General features: G+C 37.5%; 1 protein-coding gene across 1 annotated transcript; it reads right to left on the bottom strand.

The window, feature by feature from the left end:
* Positions 1-108: 108 nt before the first annotated feature.
* Positions 109-591, bottom strand: LOC128240432 (uncharacterized). The gene has a single exon (XM_052957072.1). The coding sequence runs from the start codon at positions 589-591 to the stop codon at positions 109-111; it is 483 nt and encodes a 160-aa protein (XP_052813032.1).
* Between the last annotated feature and the right edge of the window lie 17,054 nt (positions 592-17,645).

Here is a 17,645-nt window from a genome sequence, read left to right as displayed (position 1 = left end):
TGCCCTTTCGTTTCACAAACCCCATACGTCTCAGGATTGACCTAGCCAGGGACTTCTCGACAGCCACGTGCCCGCCAAACTGTCAAAGTTTGTGACGCGCGCACTTTTTCATGATGCCCTCGGCTGCTGCCCTGACCGTCCGGATGTTGACGACGCCACCGCTAACGCGCACGCGGTGGATGTAGCTCTGGACCGTCTCGTCATACAGTCCCAACAAGGTGGGGGCGCCCCGTGGTGAGTGCGCATGGACGGTCGGTTCTTCTCCCAGGTCGTCTTCAGCTTGACATAACGGTCACGCATGCTGCGAACGGTTGTCTCGCTGACCTTCCGGTTAAGGTCGGAAGTGAAGCGCCGCGCTGCCTTGGCCACCCCATTGTCTACGGCGTTACGGGCGATCTTGGCGCGGGTCTCTTCGTCGTAGCTGCTGTACTCCTTTTTCCGTCTGCCCTGGACCTTCTCGACGGCGTTATTTGCTTCCTGCGTTGTAACAGCCTCTTGCTCTGTGGTTGCCTCTGATGGGTTCGGCAACCCAGGTAACGATGGAGCCCGAGTCTCAACTGTACCCGTTTTTAACCATGCTCTAAGTGTCATGGCGATTAAACGTAAGACAGTATGATGTTTTCAAGACTCTTAAATTAAACTTAAAGAAAAATAATATTTCACGTGTAAAACTTTAAATAAAGTGATTGGACTTGTTTACAACAGCTATCTTATGGGATTGTTTACTAAAATATACGCACCTTTTCGGTGTTTTCACAGTTTGCAAAATTCTTAATTGGCATTCAATGGCTTCCCCTATCTGTATTTATGATCAGGGTACATCTTCTTTTATGGCCTTTATTCCCAATTAAATCGATAATTGACATGGGTATGTGCACTAATTGGCATGTCGTACCACATTAGCAAGTGTCATAAACCGTGTGACGTAGAAGACGGAAATCACGGGCCAGCGCGTGGATATTATGCAGACGATTTAGGACGATCGCATTTTCGATTTTATTTGATATTTTTTCAAAAATGAAAATCCACGAATTCAAGTACCCACGAAATTGTTTTATTTCGGCAAACCACAAAATTTCATGCCCACGAACATTAATGATTTTCAGTATGTAAAACAAACTGGGTGTGTTTATCAAAGATTGTTAGGTACCGCCTTGGAACGGTCAGTAAAACGTTCATTTACTGTGGATTTAAACCAGTTTGCGTGCTTAACCTCACTCTTACCCCATAAAGTAAAAGTCTAGAAGGCAAATCTTATCAAACTATGCATTAACTTGAGGAAACGTTATAACAAAAAATATACTAATAAACTTATAGGTGAACCCCAAGTACCAGGAGGTCTGTTTTGTTTTAACATGTTTGTGTGTTTTATTCTTATTTGTTTTGTTCGATCTACCAATAGGACTTTGTTTACAACTAATAAAAAACGTTTTTGATATTGTACGCCATAAAAGCAAAACGAATCGATTGCGTGGTTTACAATACCAGTATTTACTTACAATATGTCGATTTCAGACAGTTGCAATGAGGTAATCCCATTATTTATCGGTAAACTAATTCGATGCGTTTGTCAGTACAGTCACGCATGTCAACAATGTCGAAATGTTACTGATCGTTTCTCATACATGTGTATATTAAAAGTATCTTCCATGACCGAGTGTGTATGATTCATCCCAGCACGAGCGTATGGTGTTTTGTGGAAACGAGGTCGACCGAGGGCTGGGGTTAATTTATCTTACACGAGCAGCCATGATAGTAGCTTATACTTCAACCCAAGTTTAATCATATACTAGTATAGTTAACATATATTTTAACTTGATTTTTATATACGGGTAATTTTCATCTTACCGGATAGCAAACTATTACATACACGCGCACTAAAGGAAAACTGTATTCTGGGTCACTATGTTGTAAGGTTTCTACTAAACAAACCAAATTTTGAAGTCAAAAGTCAATGCCTGTGGGTAAAATAAGAATTTTAAGCATGGCAAAATAATTGGATCTTCTCTGCTGTAGTAGAAACATATATCTTGCTTAAGGTATCCGATATAAAAATGTAATACAATTTTTGTTTCAGCGTGCCATTGGGAGCAATATTGAATTGTAATGTATGGTTATCACATATATAATGTTGATATCACTTGAAACGCCATTTCTTACTGATGACTAATTCATAACATAAATGGCCAAACATACACTACAGAGAAAAACTTAAGACAGTTTGTAAGTTCATTCTTTACTACATGATAACTGATGAACAAAGTGAAATGATCGACTTTTCCATATTAGTATTTAAACTTGTATATCTAATCTACATGACTTTATTATATACTAACAAAATACATGCTATACGTATTAAATACTTTTTTGAACTTAGCTAATAAGCAATAATATGAGCGGGTTGTTTATACGCATGCACAGCTAACTGGTAGAATAATGAAGTACATAACATTCATTTTGTTAAAACAAAATATGATGTAAAAATTCAATAAGAATAAATCTAAATACAAATAAAAAAGAGACACATGATTTAAAGCATAGTAGTTTATTTGGTAATGATACTCATTTTGTGAACTTGTATAGACTAAAAGTGGTCTCACCTTCCAAGCATATTTTATGACATAATACGAGCTTTCTGAATGATCGTGCGTGTTTTGTATGTTCTTGGATGTTTTCCACTGAATACGACCTTTTGCTGTATTGCTTCATTACCTGGACAGGTTCCTTCACTTCTCCCTTATCTGATTTCATAAACGCAGGTGGCAAGCTGAACGGTTGAAATTATATTATGATCAACAATTTCATTTCCTCCCTGGCATCTTGCACATTTACTGGCCTAGATTTAAGATATTTGGGAGTGCAAAACAAGGTAGGAAGCAGTTTCCAATATCAGTTGTGTTAACTAATAACCACATTGCAGCGGGGTGTTTCTATACTCCAGAAGAGATGGATAACAATCTAGTTTTTGTATCCTTTGCTTTTGCAACATGCGTCTAGAATTCTCCACATACCATTCACTCAAATCATATCACTCGAATGAATTGGGCTTGAAGTTGCATGCCAATAATAACATTCATTTCTAAAATGTGCATATTCTGTTCATGAATATTCATTTCAAAAATTACAGAAACAAGCACAGTAGCCAAAGACAAAGAACACAAAAAACAAAAACTCAGAAACAAAAACAAATGGAAGAACAGCACAAAACTACACAAACAGCACATTGCATATAAACTATGTGAAACTATGTGAATGTCTGCTGTTTTTGTGTCATAAAACCCTTATCTACTGAAATGTATTTGTGGTATGTATTCGAATGACAATTATACTTGTAGCCTATCTATTTCAAAATGGCGACCTTATGCATGTACTGGTATCATGTATGCATTGATGTTATAAGTAAACAAATCGCATGACATATTTCGCTTTGATTGTTTTGGAATGCCATGCCCGAAAAGTGGTTCTTTTGTGTTTGAAGGTATATGCCTCTCACAAATCGGACATGCTAGTTCGTTATTTGATATATGTTAAGACATGCCCGGCTAAACCATAATGTTGCGAGCGCGGCGATGAGCTTTCTCGCAGCTCAAATAGCTTATGTGAACACCTTTGATCAGGTTACTGTGCCTCGAAAATAACCATTTTATGACCTAGGAATAGTATCCTTTGTTCAGAGGATTATGGTTACTACAAGGGGAGTAACTACAACTGTAGTTTGATTTATGGAACAAGAAACAAGAAATACAAATCCGGTAAAACAGTGAAATATCAGACTTATTTAACTGATAAATATAAACCACTGGAAAACATAGAATAAAGGACTGTAATTGCACTATTTTTCTTTGTAATTTGTGATGCGGCACATAACGGCGTTCTCAATACTAAGATTATAGGCTTGTTATCACTCTTAATTTCAATTTGCTTTCCATATACGTACTGTTTGAATATCAGACTACCAAGCAATAGAGTAAGCATTTCTTTTTTAAATTTAATCCCAATGCACTTGGTTCTGCGTTAATGTATTTAGCGCATAGGTATTTGCTGACCCTCTTGCAAGCACACAGTGCCAATGCCAATTGAACTAGACCCAAAAATGTGCACCGCATGTTCTAAAACCTGGCATGGCTTTGTCCGGCCATATTTTATATTGAACACGCTCTGAATATACTGTAAAAATGATAGATCTTTATTTCGAAAAGTTGTGTTATGATGATAATGAGATGGTGACTAAAATATGGATCCAACAAGCACGAATCACTTGTTATCGTCATATAAGAATCCATATAATTATGACGATAGCAAAGGCATGTTTTAAAACCTGGTCAGGCAAGGCCATATATTAAATAGTTTGAGGGTAAACGTTCTGAATATACTGAAACACAATGTTAAACCTGTACAGCAAATATCTTAATGACCCGATTCATACCACATCATTACATGTTTGAAATACTTACAGAAATAGATTTATATCAGTCTAGAGAAGTATCTGTTGACTTATTTACCACTTCCTCCTTTATGCTTAAAACATTTCGGGAACGGTTGGACGTTTTTCTTCACTACAACAAACCAAAGTTAATATATTTGCACTTAATATGGGCCCGAGTGAGTTGAGTTGCATTGTGTAAATCACTTTACCACGAGAATCGCCTTGTTTATGTTTATTATCCTGGAGTGTCTTTCGCCATCTGGAGAATTAAACGTTATTTTTGCTAAAATGGGAATTCTGAAAGTTGACAGAAAGAAGCATTATTTCTTTGTGGAAGTTTATGTTCAAAACACCGTACACATGCAATTATTTCTGCAATAGTTAAATGTTTTGGATTATTGAGTGGAATTTAAACCACAATATAGGGGCAAAAGTTTATTCCATTGCGTTTGGAATGGGGCCTAATATTTGCCCATAATCGTCGAAAGACAGCCCTGTATTCAAACCGTTTGATATCGTTTGTGTTGCCTGTTTAGCATCAATATTGCATCCTTTGAACGCGCGTTAAACCACTTATACATGTTTTACTCCAGCTTAAGTGGGAAACTTAAACAAAACAAGAATGCCAGCGCAGACAAAAGTGCCTCCTTGAGTTTTTACAATATTCATGAAGTTAAATACAGTGGTTTAACAAGGAAGAACTTTAGTACAAGTGCTATGGGAATTCACAAAACAGATATTTGTAAACTAAACCAACTGACAATTATTCTTATTATGAATTATATCCGGCTTGGTCCGACACAAAATACTGTGTCATGAGACCAGACCAGGCCAGGCCAGCTTTTAGAACATGCCTAAAGCTAATATTTTGCAGTGTTGACATTGCAAACATTAACTGACCTACTTTTGTACTGAATGTTAACCGAATTCTGCCTGAAAACCTGTGTAGGAAAATAGTCTGGATTCAGGAGATTGCAATAGTGACTTTAGACCATTGATTGAAATTGCTTTGATGAAATAATAATTCTTTGGCTTCCCATGTAAATCTTCGTTTTAATTTTTAGGATCCAAATGAGAGATTTACAACTGATTTATCGGAAGAAGAAAGACTTCTTACAGGGTATCATAAACTTCTTGGTTATCATTGTCCGAACTGTCCTTGTCATTTTGACCAAAATACACCAGAGTCTCACTTTAACTACGGCACATTTTTGCACTGCAATTTAGTATTTGCCACTTATGGCACGTTATTTCTGATGCTGGATAATCCGTCTTGTTTTGTATGGTTTGCTACCGCATCTTTGACGCTGTTTGTAGTAAGTATCCCCTGGGTGTTGTTTTGAGCGTCGTCGTTCATGGTGTCGTTGTTTTTGTTGTGGTTGTTATGAGCGTCGTCGTTCCTGATTTCGTGTTTGATGTTGTTGTTGTTGTTGTTGTTGTGGTGGTGGTTTGTACGGGTTGAGAGATGTCGGAAGTTATTGTGGCGGTCCCATACGACGAATGTTATCGACAGCAACATCACGATGTTTGTTTCCCTTGATTACTTCTATTTGCTTATACTGTATTTGTGTGATTTATCTATTGTTACTGCTAATGACAAGTATTCCCTGTTCAATGAGACAATCAGATGCCATACGAACATTTCTTATTCATAACGAACTACTGCAGTGAGTGTTATTTTAGAAATGAATCGCGTGATTGATGTCAGTATCAAGGTGTGAACGCAGTTTGACTGGTTAAAGTGTGTGGAATCCGAATTTACAATCCCAACTTCGTTCAAATCCCCCATAATGACACCAACTACGCAATTTATTATCATATTAACAGCATTTATTCAAAATTATATTCTTTAAAGGAAACCTTACAGTAGTACTTTCTCACCCATTCTGTTAACAAAACGATATAACCGTAACCGAAACAGTTTATGATATGACATCATATTAACGCGGTAATAATATCACTTCGTAATTGAAACGTTGAATCACTTTTTAACGTTAAACACTAATGCCAAAAATACATACAACAAATCGTATTTTAAGGTTTTTCCTGGCCTACTGTCACAATATAGACACTTACAAGATAAACAATTTGCAATTTATTTTAAGGACAAAGTACGCCAATTCGGAAGTACCTACTCATTGTTTCATGCCTTTTTCTTTCAATTGACATACGACAGTGAATCAAATCATGATTATACCGTTTAAGACAATTGGCTACCTACCATATTTGTAGGTTTTGAAGCTGAACAGTTTGTGATTGAAACACAGGCTGAATATGCTTGATCTACTTGATTGACTTACTATTGCTGATATTTTCACCGCATAGTTAAGTCATTATATACCGGATATTGGCATTTGTTTCCAATACACAGTGGTTACAACTAATTTTATTTTTCTTAGGAAAAAACGCAACTTTTTAACGTTGCTTAATATTTAGTACACAGATGGAAACTTTTCCCCATATATTTTGTTTGAAATCAGTACTATATTGCATGCAAATTAGTGAATTGACTATAGAATATACAGGGAATTTAGTAAGTGGTCTCTGAATTAATACCCGAGGATTCTTGATCCGAACACATCCAAAGATGTTGCGTTCATCGCAAAATATTTGCAGGTGCCGAAAGGCCATTAATTTAAAAACATGGAAGTTGTAGTGAAACATTTGAATTATACAGCTTACAGTTAAGTATAATTACAATGTCAAAACAATACACCTTGCAAATAGGTTGTATTACAATGTCAAAACTATACAATTTGAAGTAAATATATCAAAACTACACAGGGTTGTTGCCCTCAAAAAACCTTTTGATACGGGCTACCCTTGTCAGTGTTAATTTACAGCTGTGTGATCATGATTTTCAGCCATCCGCAGAGCCATTAATACTGGCTTCTCGCTGATATCAAATTCCTAACAAATTTTCCTGAGGAAACAATTTTAGCAACAAATATCAAGCTATATTTGTATTTACGTTTGTCTTTGCCGCTTAGAACATTTCATTTCATTAAGTACACTTTTAAGTTCAAGTTGAATTATTAGTGTGTGGAGTTTCAGTATAATTATTTGAACAGGTAAGATTTACATTTTTGTGATATCCATTAAATGATTATTGATCAATTAAACAAACAACTGCAACGTTTTGACCATAACATAAATAATTCAGGTGCACTGGTTTAAGTTTTAACTTTTACGTTTTTTCTATATTGAGGATTGTTGGGATAAGAGTGAGGTTTGTGCACTTAAACTGGTTTAATCCCCCAGTTAATTTATATTTTACTGACCGGTCCAAGGCGGTACCTAACACTCCTTGATAAACATACATAGTTTGTTATATATAGTATGTATGAACTGTGCTGTTTGTGGAGTTGTGTGCTGTTTTTCCATGTTTTATGATTGTTTTTATGTTTAATGTCTTTGGCGTTAACCCAGTGCCATAAACCGAGTTTATGTTTAAACGTTTTGTTACTGAGCTTGTTTCTGTAGTTTTTTGCATAAATTATAATACTTTCTGTACTTATATACAGCTTATAGGTTGATATAAACATAAAAAAGACTTAACAGTGTTTTTTATTGATATAAAACGTATTTTGGTGTTGAAGTAGCTAAAGGTTTGAGTTTGCATCATGCATCCTTCTGTTGAGTGTCTTCATGCTTCCGCTTCCTCATTTTCCGAACCCTTTTATAGCAGCTCCTCATGTCTCATAATTAAGGGATTCATGCCATCTGATATAAGCAGCCCACATTGGCTTATATTAAAGGGATTCGTTACAACTGATATAAGTAAATGGGTTTGGCCCATCCGATTATCATTTCCTTATTAAAGCTGGTGAATGTGCCTCATGTTGTTATTCTTTAGAACAAAGGTCTATCAGACATTGAACAACTTTATCAAGTGGTTCGATGGTTGTTTCGGGTATCATTTTCTGAATATGTAAACAGAACAAATACCATTGAATATTGATAAGAAGTCATTCCAACCTTAAATTAAGATCATCGCTTTTTAGTCCCTTTAGAAGTTAACATAACAATCCATTTCAATGACAAAACTTCAGTGCTGTCTCATATGACCATTACCAAGCGTCTAAATAAAATGCCATGATATTTAAAATAAACACATTGTCTTAAACACAAGGCCAGTATATGGCTACTGCATACAAATGCAGAACAACAGCACCCTTGTCACCAAATATAGAATATTCATGCTCATAGAATATTCATTTTCGTTCAGCAACTGTTTGCATTACATCAGCCAGTCTATTTGCGAAATTTTTGCTTCTTGTGTTATTTGCCAATCATGCTGTATAATACTTCAATTTTTGCAGTCGATGTGATAATAAAACTGCTGGAACTGGGTTTGTTTATTTACTGTTTACATGCAAGCATCTACACCTTTCATAAGAACATTTTGATATATGTAATGTACTAAAGATGAACCTAATTCATGTACATTCAGCTGACATACTACAATATCGGTCAGTACAAGAAATGTCAGGGATAACCCAGTAAATAACACAGCGGGATCGCATGCAAAGTGGTAATAGCAAATCATAATGACAATTGTTTGACTTTTTTAATTTCCCGGTGATTTTATGGACTGATAAGGCATTTTCTCAAAATGAAGAGTTTGGAAGGCAATTTCCCTGGATTGATAGGTGCTTCAGCAGAAATAAATTGTCTTTGCCGATGTTTTTTTACATTCAAACTGTCTGTACAATGAAAACAGTAAAGCTCGTACGCTATCAACCCAAAAATCTATCATCCCAATTTAAATTTGTAAATTCCTGTGAACTCATTCCATTAACTAACATATAATGGCTTCGGATTTAAAAAAAACCAAGAAGAAATAAGGAAAAAAACATCACTCTCTAAGATAAAATGTGTATAATAATGCATACAAAGCTATAAATGCTATAAATTACGCAATTTAATAGACATGTTTCATTTTAATATAACTGTTTTTTTATTTGTCCTTGAGACAAACCTCTTATTTAATAACTAACTGTACAATACCAATATAGATATGGACGAGTACACCAAGAAGAACTAAGATTATAAAAACAAATACGACGAGCCATTAATAATTTTATGATTTAGGTAATGGCATTCTGACAGTACTCTGACAAATCCGCATCTGCATTCAGCTTTTTGTTGTTTTATTTTGTTCAAATATAAAGTCTACGTGGGTAATACATATAGCTTTTGAATATGCATTTGTGAATCATTTATGATCAATTTAAGATGAAGCTCCAAACCTTCATACCTTGTAGGAAAAGGCAAAATTACTTATACAAACAATAACAATCATATTTTTAGGAATCGTTGGAATCATCGTCTTTGAACAGTCAGCCATTCAGTTTAAAGATTTTCGTTGTTTACATCGCCTATTAACGATCAGTAAAACAGTTTAAAGTAAAACGCTCTGGTCATCGGCTATGAACGGTCAATGATAAAGTTTTAGGTTAACTGTCTTGTTACAGCCTATGAACGGTCAGCTATACCGTTTTAGATTAACTGTCTTTGTTACCCCCCTTTGAACGGTTAGCTATAAAGTTTAAGGTAAAACGTCTTGTTACAGCCTATGAACGGTCAGCTATACAGTTTTATATTAACTGTCTTTGTTACCGCCTTTAAACGGTTAGCTATAAAGTTTAAGGTTAACTGTCTTGTTACAGCCTATGAACGGTCAGCTATACAGTTTTAGGTTAACTGTCTTTGTTACGGCCTATGAACGGTCAGCTGTACAGTTTTAGGTTAACTGTCTTTGTTACGGCCTATGAACGGTCAGCTATACAGTTTTAGGTTAACTGTCTTTGTTACGGCCTATGAACGGTCAGCTGTGCAGTTTTAGGTTAACTGTCTTTGTTATTGCCTATGAACGGTCAGCTATACAGTTTAAGGTTAACTGTCTTTGTCACCGCCTATGAACGGTCAGCGATAGAGTTTTAGGTTATCTGTCTTTGTTACAGCCTATGAACGGTCAGCTATACAGTTTTAGGTTATCTGTCTTTGTCACCGCCTATGAACAGTCAGCTTTGCAGTTTTAGGTTAACTCTCTTTGTTACGGCCTAAGAACGGTCAGCAGTACAGTTTTAGGTTAACTGTCTTTGTTACGGCCTAAGAACGGTCAACTATACAGTTTTAGGTTAACTGTCTTTGTTACCGCCTATGAACGGTCAGCTATACAGTTTTAGGTTAACTGTCTTTGTTACCGCCAATGAACCGTCAGCTATACAGTTTTAGGTCACTGTCTTTGTTACAGCCTAAGAACGGTCAGCAGTACAGTTTTAGGTTAACTGTCTTTGTTACCGCCTATGAACGGTCAGCTATACAGTTTTAGGTTAACTGTCTTTGTTACTGCCTTTGAACGGTCAGCTATACAGTTTTAGGTTATCTGTCTTTGTCACCGCCTATGAACGGTCAGCTATACAGTTTTAGGTTAACTGTCTTTGTTACGGCCTAAGAACGGTCAACTATACAGTTTTAGGTTCAAATCTTTGTTACCGCATATGAACGGTCAGTTATACAGTTTTAGGTTAACTGTCTTTGTTACTGCCTATGAACGGTCAGTTATACAGTTTTAGGTTAACTGTCTTTGTTACGGCCTATGAACGGTCAGCTATACAGTTTTAGGTTAACTGTCTTTGTTACGGCCTATGAACGGTCAGCTATACAGTTTTAGGTTCAATGTCTTTGTTAACGCCTATGGACGGTCAGCGATATAGTTTTAGGTTAACTGTCTTTGTTACAGCCTATGAACGGTTAGCTATACAGTTTTAGGTTACTGTCTTTGTTACGGCCTAAGAACGGTCAGCAGTACAGTTTTAGGTTAACTGTCTTTGTTAGCCCCTATGAACGGTCAGCTATACAGATTTAGGTTACTGTCTTGGTCACCGCCTATGGACGGTCAGCGATAGAGTTTTAGGTTAACTGTCTTTGTTATTGCCTATAAAAGGTCAGCTATACAGTTTTAGGTTACTGTCTTTGTTACAGCCTATGAACGGTCAGCTATACAGTTTTAGGTTATCTGTCTTTGTCACCGCCTATGAACGGTCAGCTATAAAGTTTTAGGTTACTGTCTTTGTTACGGCCTATGAACGGTCAGCGATAGAGTTTTAGGTTAACTGTCTTTGTTATTGCCTATGAAAGGTCAGCTATACAGTTTTAGGTCACTGTCTTTGTTACTGCCTATGAACGGTCAGCTATACAGTTTTAGGTTAACTGTCTTTGTTACCGCCTATGAACGGTCAGCGATAGAGTTTTAGGTTAACTGTCTTTGTTATTGCCTATGAAAGGTCAGCTATACAGTTTTAGGTTAACTGTCTTTGTTATTGCCTATTAACGGTCAGCTATACAGTTTTAGGTTAACTGTCTTTGTTACGGCCTAAGAACGGTCAGCAGTACAGTTTTAGGTTAACTGTCTTTGTTACTGCCTATGAACGGTCAGCTATACAGTTTTAGGTTACTGTCTTTGTTACTGCCTTTGAACGGTCAGCTATACAGTTTTAGGTTATCTGTCTTTGTTACCGCCTATGAACGGTCAGCTATACAGTTTTAGGTTCAATGTCTTTGTTACTGCCTTTGAACGGTCAGCTATACAGTTTTAGGTTATCTGTCTTTGTCACCGCCTATGAACGGTCAGCTATACAGTTTTAGGTTCAATGTCTTTGTTACGGCCTAAGAACGGTCAGCTATACAGTTTTAGGTTAACTGTCTTTGTTACGGCCTAAGAACGGTCAGCTATACAGTTTTAGGTTATCTGTCTTTGTTACGGCCAATGAACGGTCAGCTATACAGTTTTAGGTTAACTGTCTTTGTTACGGCCTAAGAACGGTCAGCTATAAAGTTTTAGGTTATCTGTCTTTGTTACAGCCTAAGAACGATCAGCTATACAGTTTTAGGTTAACTGTCTTTGTTACGGCCTAAGAATGGTCAGCTATACAGTTTTAGGTTAACTGTCTTTGTTACGGCCAATGAACGGTCAGCTGTACAGTTTTAGGTTAACTGTCTTTGTTACCGGCTAAGAACGGTCAGCTATAAAGTTTTAGGTTAACTGTCTTTGTTACGGCCTAAGAACGGTCAGCTATACAGTTTTAGGTTAACTGTCTTTGTTACGGCCTAAGAACGGTCAGCAGTACAGTTTTAGGTTAACTGTCTTTGTTAGCCCCTATGAACGGTCAGCTATACAGTTTTAGGTTACTGTCTTTGTTACTGCCTATGAACGGTCAGCTATACAGTTTTAGGTTATCTGTCTTTGTCGCCGCCTATGAACGGTCAGCTATACAGTTTTAGGTTATCTGTCTTTGTCACCGCCTATGAACAGTTAGCTATACAGTTTTAGATTAACTGTCTTTGTTACGGCCTATGAACGGTCAGCTAAACAGTTTTAGGTTCAATGTCTTTGTTACCGCCTATGAACGGTCAGCTATACAGTTTTAGGTTATCTGTCTTTGTTACGGCCTATGAACGGTCAGCTATACAGTTTTAGGTTATCTGTCTTTGTCACCGCCTATGAACAGTCAGCTATACAGTTTTAGGTTAACTGTCTTTGTTACCGCCTAAGAACGGTCAGCAGTACAGTTTTAGGTTAACTGTCTTTGTTACCGCCTATGAACGTTCAGCTATACAGTTTTAGGTTATCTGTCTTTGTTACTGCCTATGAACGGTCAGCTATACAGTTTTAGGTTATCTGTCTTTGTCACCGCCTATGAACAGTCAGCTATACAGTTTTAGGTTCAATGTCTTTGTTACGGCCTAAGAACGGTCAGCAGTACAGTTTTAGGTTAACTGTCTTTGTAACGGCCTATGAACAGTCAGCTATACAATTTTAGTTTACTGTCTTTGTTATTGCCTATGAACGATCAGCTATTCAGTTTTAGGTTATCTGTCTTTGTTACCGCCTATGAACGGTCAGCTATACAGTTTTAGGTTATCTGTCTTTGTCACCGCCTATGAACGGTCAGCTATACAGTTTTAGGTTATCTGTCTTTGTCACTGCCTATGAACGGTCAGCTAAACAGTTGTAGGTTATCTGTCTTTGTTACCGCCTATGAACGGTCAGCTATACAGTTTGAGGTTATCTGTCTTTGTTACCGTCTATGAACGTTCAGCTATACAGTTTAAGGTTAACTGTCTTTGTTATTGCCTATGAACGGTCAGCTATAAAGTTTTAGGTTATCTGTCTTTGTCACCGCCTAGGAACGGTCAGCTATACAGTTTTAGGTTAACTGTCTTTGATACGGCCTAAGAACGGTCAGCTATACAGTTTTAGGTTAACTGTCTTTGTTACAGCCTATGAACGGTCAGCTATACAGTTTTAGGTTATCTGTCTTTGTTACAGCCTATGAACGGTCAGCTATACAGTTTAAGGTTAACTGTCTTTGTTACGGCCTAAGAACGGTCAGCTATACAGTTTTAGGTTCAATGTCTTTGTTACCGCCTATGAACGGTCAGCTATACAGTTTTAGGTTAACTGTCTTTGTTACCGCCTATGAACGGTCAGCTATAAAGTTTTAGGTTAACTGTCTTTGTTACGGCCTAAGAACGGTCAGCAGTACAGTTTTAGGTTAACTGTCTTTGTTACCGCCTATGAACGGTCAGCTATACAGTTTTAGGTTACTGTCTTTGTTACTGCCTTTGAACGGTCAGCTATACAGTTTTAGGTTATCTGTCTTTGTCACCGCCTATGAACGGTCAGCTATACAGTTTTAGGTTCAATGTCTTTGTTACGGCCTAAGAACGGTCAGCTATACAGTTTTATGTTAACTGTCTTTGTTACGGCCGAAGAACGGTCAGCTATACAGTTTTAGGTTAACTGTCTTTGTTACGGCCAATGAACGGTCAGCTATACAGTTTTAGGTTAACTGTCTTTATTACCGCCTAAGAACGGTCAGCTGTACAGTTTTAGGTTAACTGTCTTTGTTACGGCCTATGAACGGTCAGCTGTACAGTTTTAGGTTATCTGTCTTTGTTACCGTCTATGAACGTTCAGCTATACAGTTTAAGGTTAACTGTCTTTGTTATTGCCTATGAACGGTCAGCTATACAGTTTTAGGTTATCTGTCTTTGTCACCGCCTATGAACGGTCAGCTATACAGTTTTAGGTTATCTGTCTTTGTCACCGCCTATGAACAGTCAGCTATACAGTTTTAGGTTAACTGTCTTTGTTACGGCCTAAGAACGGTCAGCAGTACAGTTTTAGGTTAACTGTCTTTGTTACAGCCTATGAACGGTCAGCAGTACAGTTTAAGGTTAACTGTCTTTGTCACCGCCTATGAACGGTCAGCGATAGAGTTTTAGGTTAACTGTCTTTGTAACAGCCTATGAACGGTCAGCTATACAGTTTTAGGTTAACTATCTTTGTCACCGCCTATGAACAGTCAGCTTTACAGTTTTAGGTTAACTGTCTTTGTTATTGCCTATGAAAGGTCAGCTATACAGTTTTAGGTTATCTGTCTTTGTTACAGCCTATAAACGGTCAGCTATACAGTTTTAGGTTATCTGTCTTTGTTACGGTCTATGAACGGTCAGCGATAGAGTTTAAGGTTAACTGTCTTTGTTACGGTCTATGAACGGTCAGCGATAGAGTTTAAGGTTATCTGTCTTTGTTACTGCCTATGAACGGTCAGCTATACAGTTTTAGGTTAACTGTCTTTGTTACCGCCTATGAACCGTCAGCGATAGAGTTTTAGGTTAACTGTCTTTGTTATTGCCTATGAAAGGTCAGCTATACAGTTTTAGGTTAACTGTCTTTGTTATTGCCTATGAAAGGTCAGCTATACAGTTTTAGGTTAACTGTCTTTGTTATTGCCTATGAACGGTCAGCTATACAGTTTTAGGTTAACTGTCTTTGTTACGGCCTAAGAACGGTCAGCAGTACAGTTTTAGGTTAACTGTCTTTGTTACCGCCTATGAACGGTCAGCTATACAGTTTTAGGTTACTGTCTTTGTTACTGCCTTTGAACGGTCAGCTATACAGTTTTAGGTTATCTGTCTTTGTCACCGCCTATGAACGGTCAGCTATACAGTTTTAGGATCAATGACTTTGTTACGGCCTAAGAACGGTCAGCTATACATTTTTAGGTTAACTGTCTTTGTTACGGCCTAAGAACGGTCAGCTATACAGTTTTAGGTTAACTGTCTTTGTTACGGCCAATGAACGGTCAGCTGTACAGTTTTAGGTTAACTGTCTTTGTTACCGCCTAAGAACCGTCAGCTATACAATTTTAGGTTAACTGTCTTTGTTACCGCCTAAGAACGGTCAGCTATAAAGTTTTAGGTTAACTGTCTTTGTTACGGCCTAAGAACGGTCAGCTATACAGTTTTAGGTTAACTGTCTTTGTTACGGCCTAAGAACGGTCAGCAGTACAGTTTTAGGTTAACTGTCTTTGTAAGCCCCTATGAACGGTCAGCTATACAGTTTTAGGTTACTGTCTTTGTTACTGCCTATGAACGGTCAGCTATACAGTTTTAGGTTATCTGTCTTTGTCACCGCCTATGAACGGTCAGCTATACAGTTTTAGGTTATCTGTCTTTGTCGCCGCCTATGAACGGTCAGCTATACAGTTTTAGGTTATCTGTCTTTGTCACCGCCTATGAACTGTCAGCTATACAGTTTTAGATTAACTGTCTTTGTTACGACCTATGATCGGTCAGCTAAACAGTTTTATGTTCAATGTCTTTGTTACCGCCTATGAACGGTCAGCTATATAGTTTTAGGTTATCTGTCTTTGTTACGGCCTATGAACGGTCAGCTATACAGTTTTAGGTTATCTGTCTTTGTCACCGCCTATGAACAGTCAGCTATACAGTTTTAGGTTAACTGTCTTTGTTACCGCCTATGAACGTTCAGCTATACAGTTTTAGGTTATCTGTCTTTGTTACTGCCTTTGAACGGTCAGCTATACAGTTTTAGGTTATCTGTCTTTGTCACCGCCTATGAACGGTCAGCTATACAGTTTTAGGTTCAATGTCTTTGTTACGGCCTAAGAACGGTCAGCTATACAGTTTTAGGTAAACTGTCTTTGTTACGGCCTAAGAACGGTCAGCTATACAGTTTTAGGTTAACTGTCTTTGTTACGGCCAATGAACGGTCAGCTATACAGTTTTAGGTTAACTGTCTTTATTACCGCCTAAGAACGGTCAGCTGTACAGTTTTAGGTTAACTGTCTTTGTTACGGCCTATGAACGGTCAGCTGTACAGTTTTAGGTTATCTGTCTTTGTTACCGTCTATGAACGTTCAGCTATACAGTTTAAGGTTAACTGTCTTTGTTATTGCCTATGAACGGTCAGCTATACAGTTTTAGGTTATCTGTCTTTGTCACCGCCTATGAACGGTCAGCTATACAGTTTTAGGTTATCTGTCTTTGTCACCGCCTATGAACAGTCAGCTATACAGTTTTAGGTTAACTGTCTTTGTTACGGCCTAAGAACGGTCAGCTGTACAGTTTTAGGTTAACTGTCTTTGTTACAGCCTATGAACGGTCAGCAGTACAGTTTAAGGTTAACTGTCTTTGTCACCGCCTATGAACGGTCAGCGATAGAGTTTTAGGTTAACTGTCTTTGTAACAGCCTATGAACGGTCAGCTATACAGTTTTAGGTTATCTATCTTTGTCACCGCCTATGAACAGTCAGCTTTACAGTTTTAGGTTAACTGTCTTTGTTATTGCCTATGAAAGGTCAGCTATACAGTTTTAGGTTACTGTCTTTGTTACAGCCTATGAACGGTCAGCTATACAGTTTTAGGTTATCTGTCTTTGTCATCGCCTATGAACGGTCAGCTATAATGTTTTAGGTTACTGTCTTTGTTACGGTCTATGAACGGTCAGCGATAGAGTTTAAGGTTAACTGTCTTTGTTATTGCCTATGAAAGGTCAGCTATACAGTTTTAGGTCACTGTCTTTGTTACTGCCTATGAACGGTCAGCTATACAGTTTTAGGTTAACTGTCTTTGTTACCGCCTATGAACCGTCAGCGATAGAGTTTTAGGTTAACTGTCTTTGTTATTGCCTATGAAAGGTCAGCTATACAGTTTTAGGTTAACTGTCTTTGTTATTGCCTATGAACGGTCAGCTATACAGTTTTAGGTTAACTGTCTTTGTTACGGCCTAAGAACGGTCAGCAGTACAGTTTTAGGTTAACTGTCTTTGTTACCGCCTATGAACGGTCAGCTATACAGTTTTAGGTTACTGTCTTTGTTACTGCCTTTGAACGGTCAGCTT

The sequence above is a fragment of the Mya arenaria genome, chromosome 7 (assembly GCF_026914265.1).
Source record: "Mya arenaria isolate MELC-2E11 chromosome 7, ASM2691426v1".
Classification (NCBI taxonomy): domain Eukaryota; kingdom Metazoa; phylum Mollusca; class Bivalvia; order Myida; family Myidae; genus Mya; species Mya arenaria.
The sequence above is the reverse complement of the archived record's forward strand: the minus strand, read 5'-3'. Positions and strand labels throughout refer to the sequence as shown.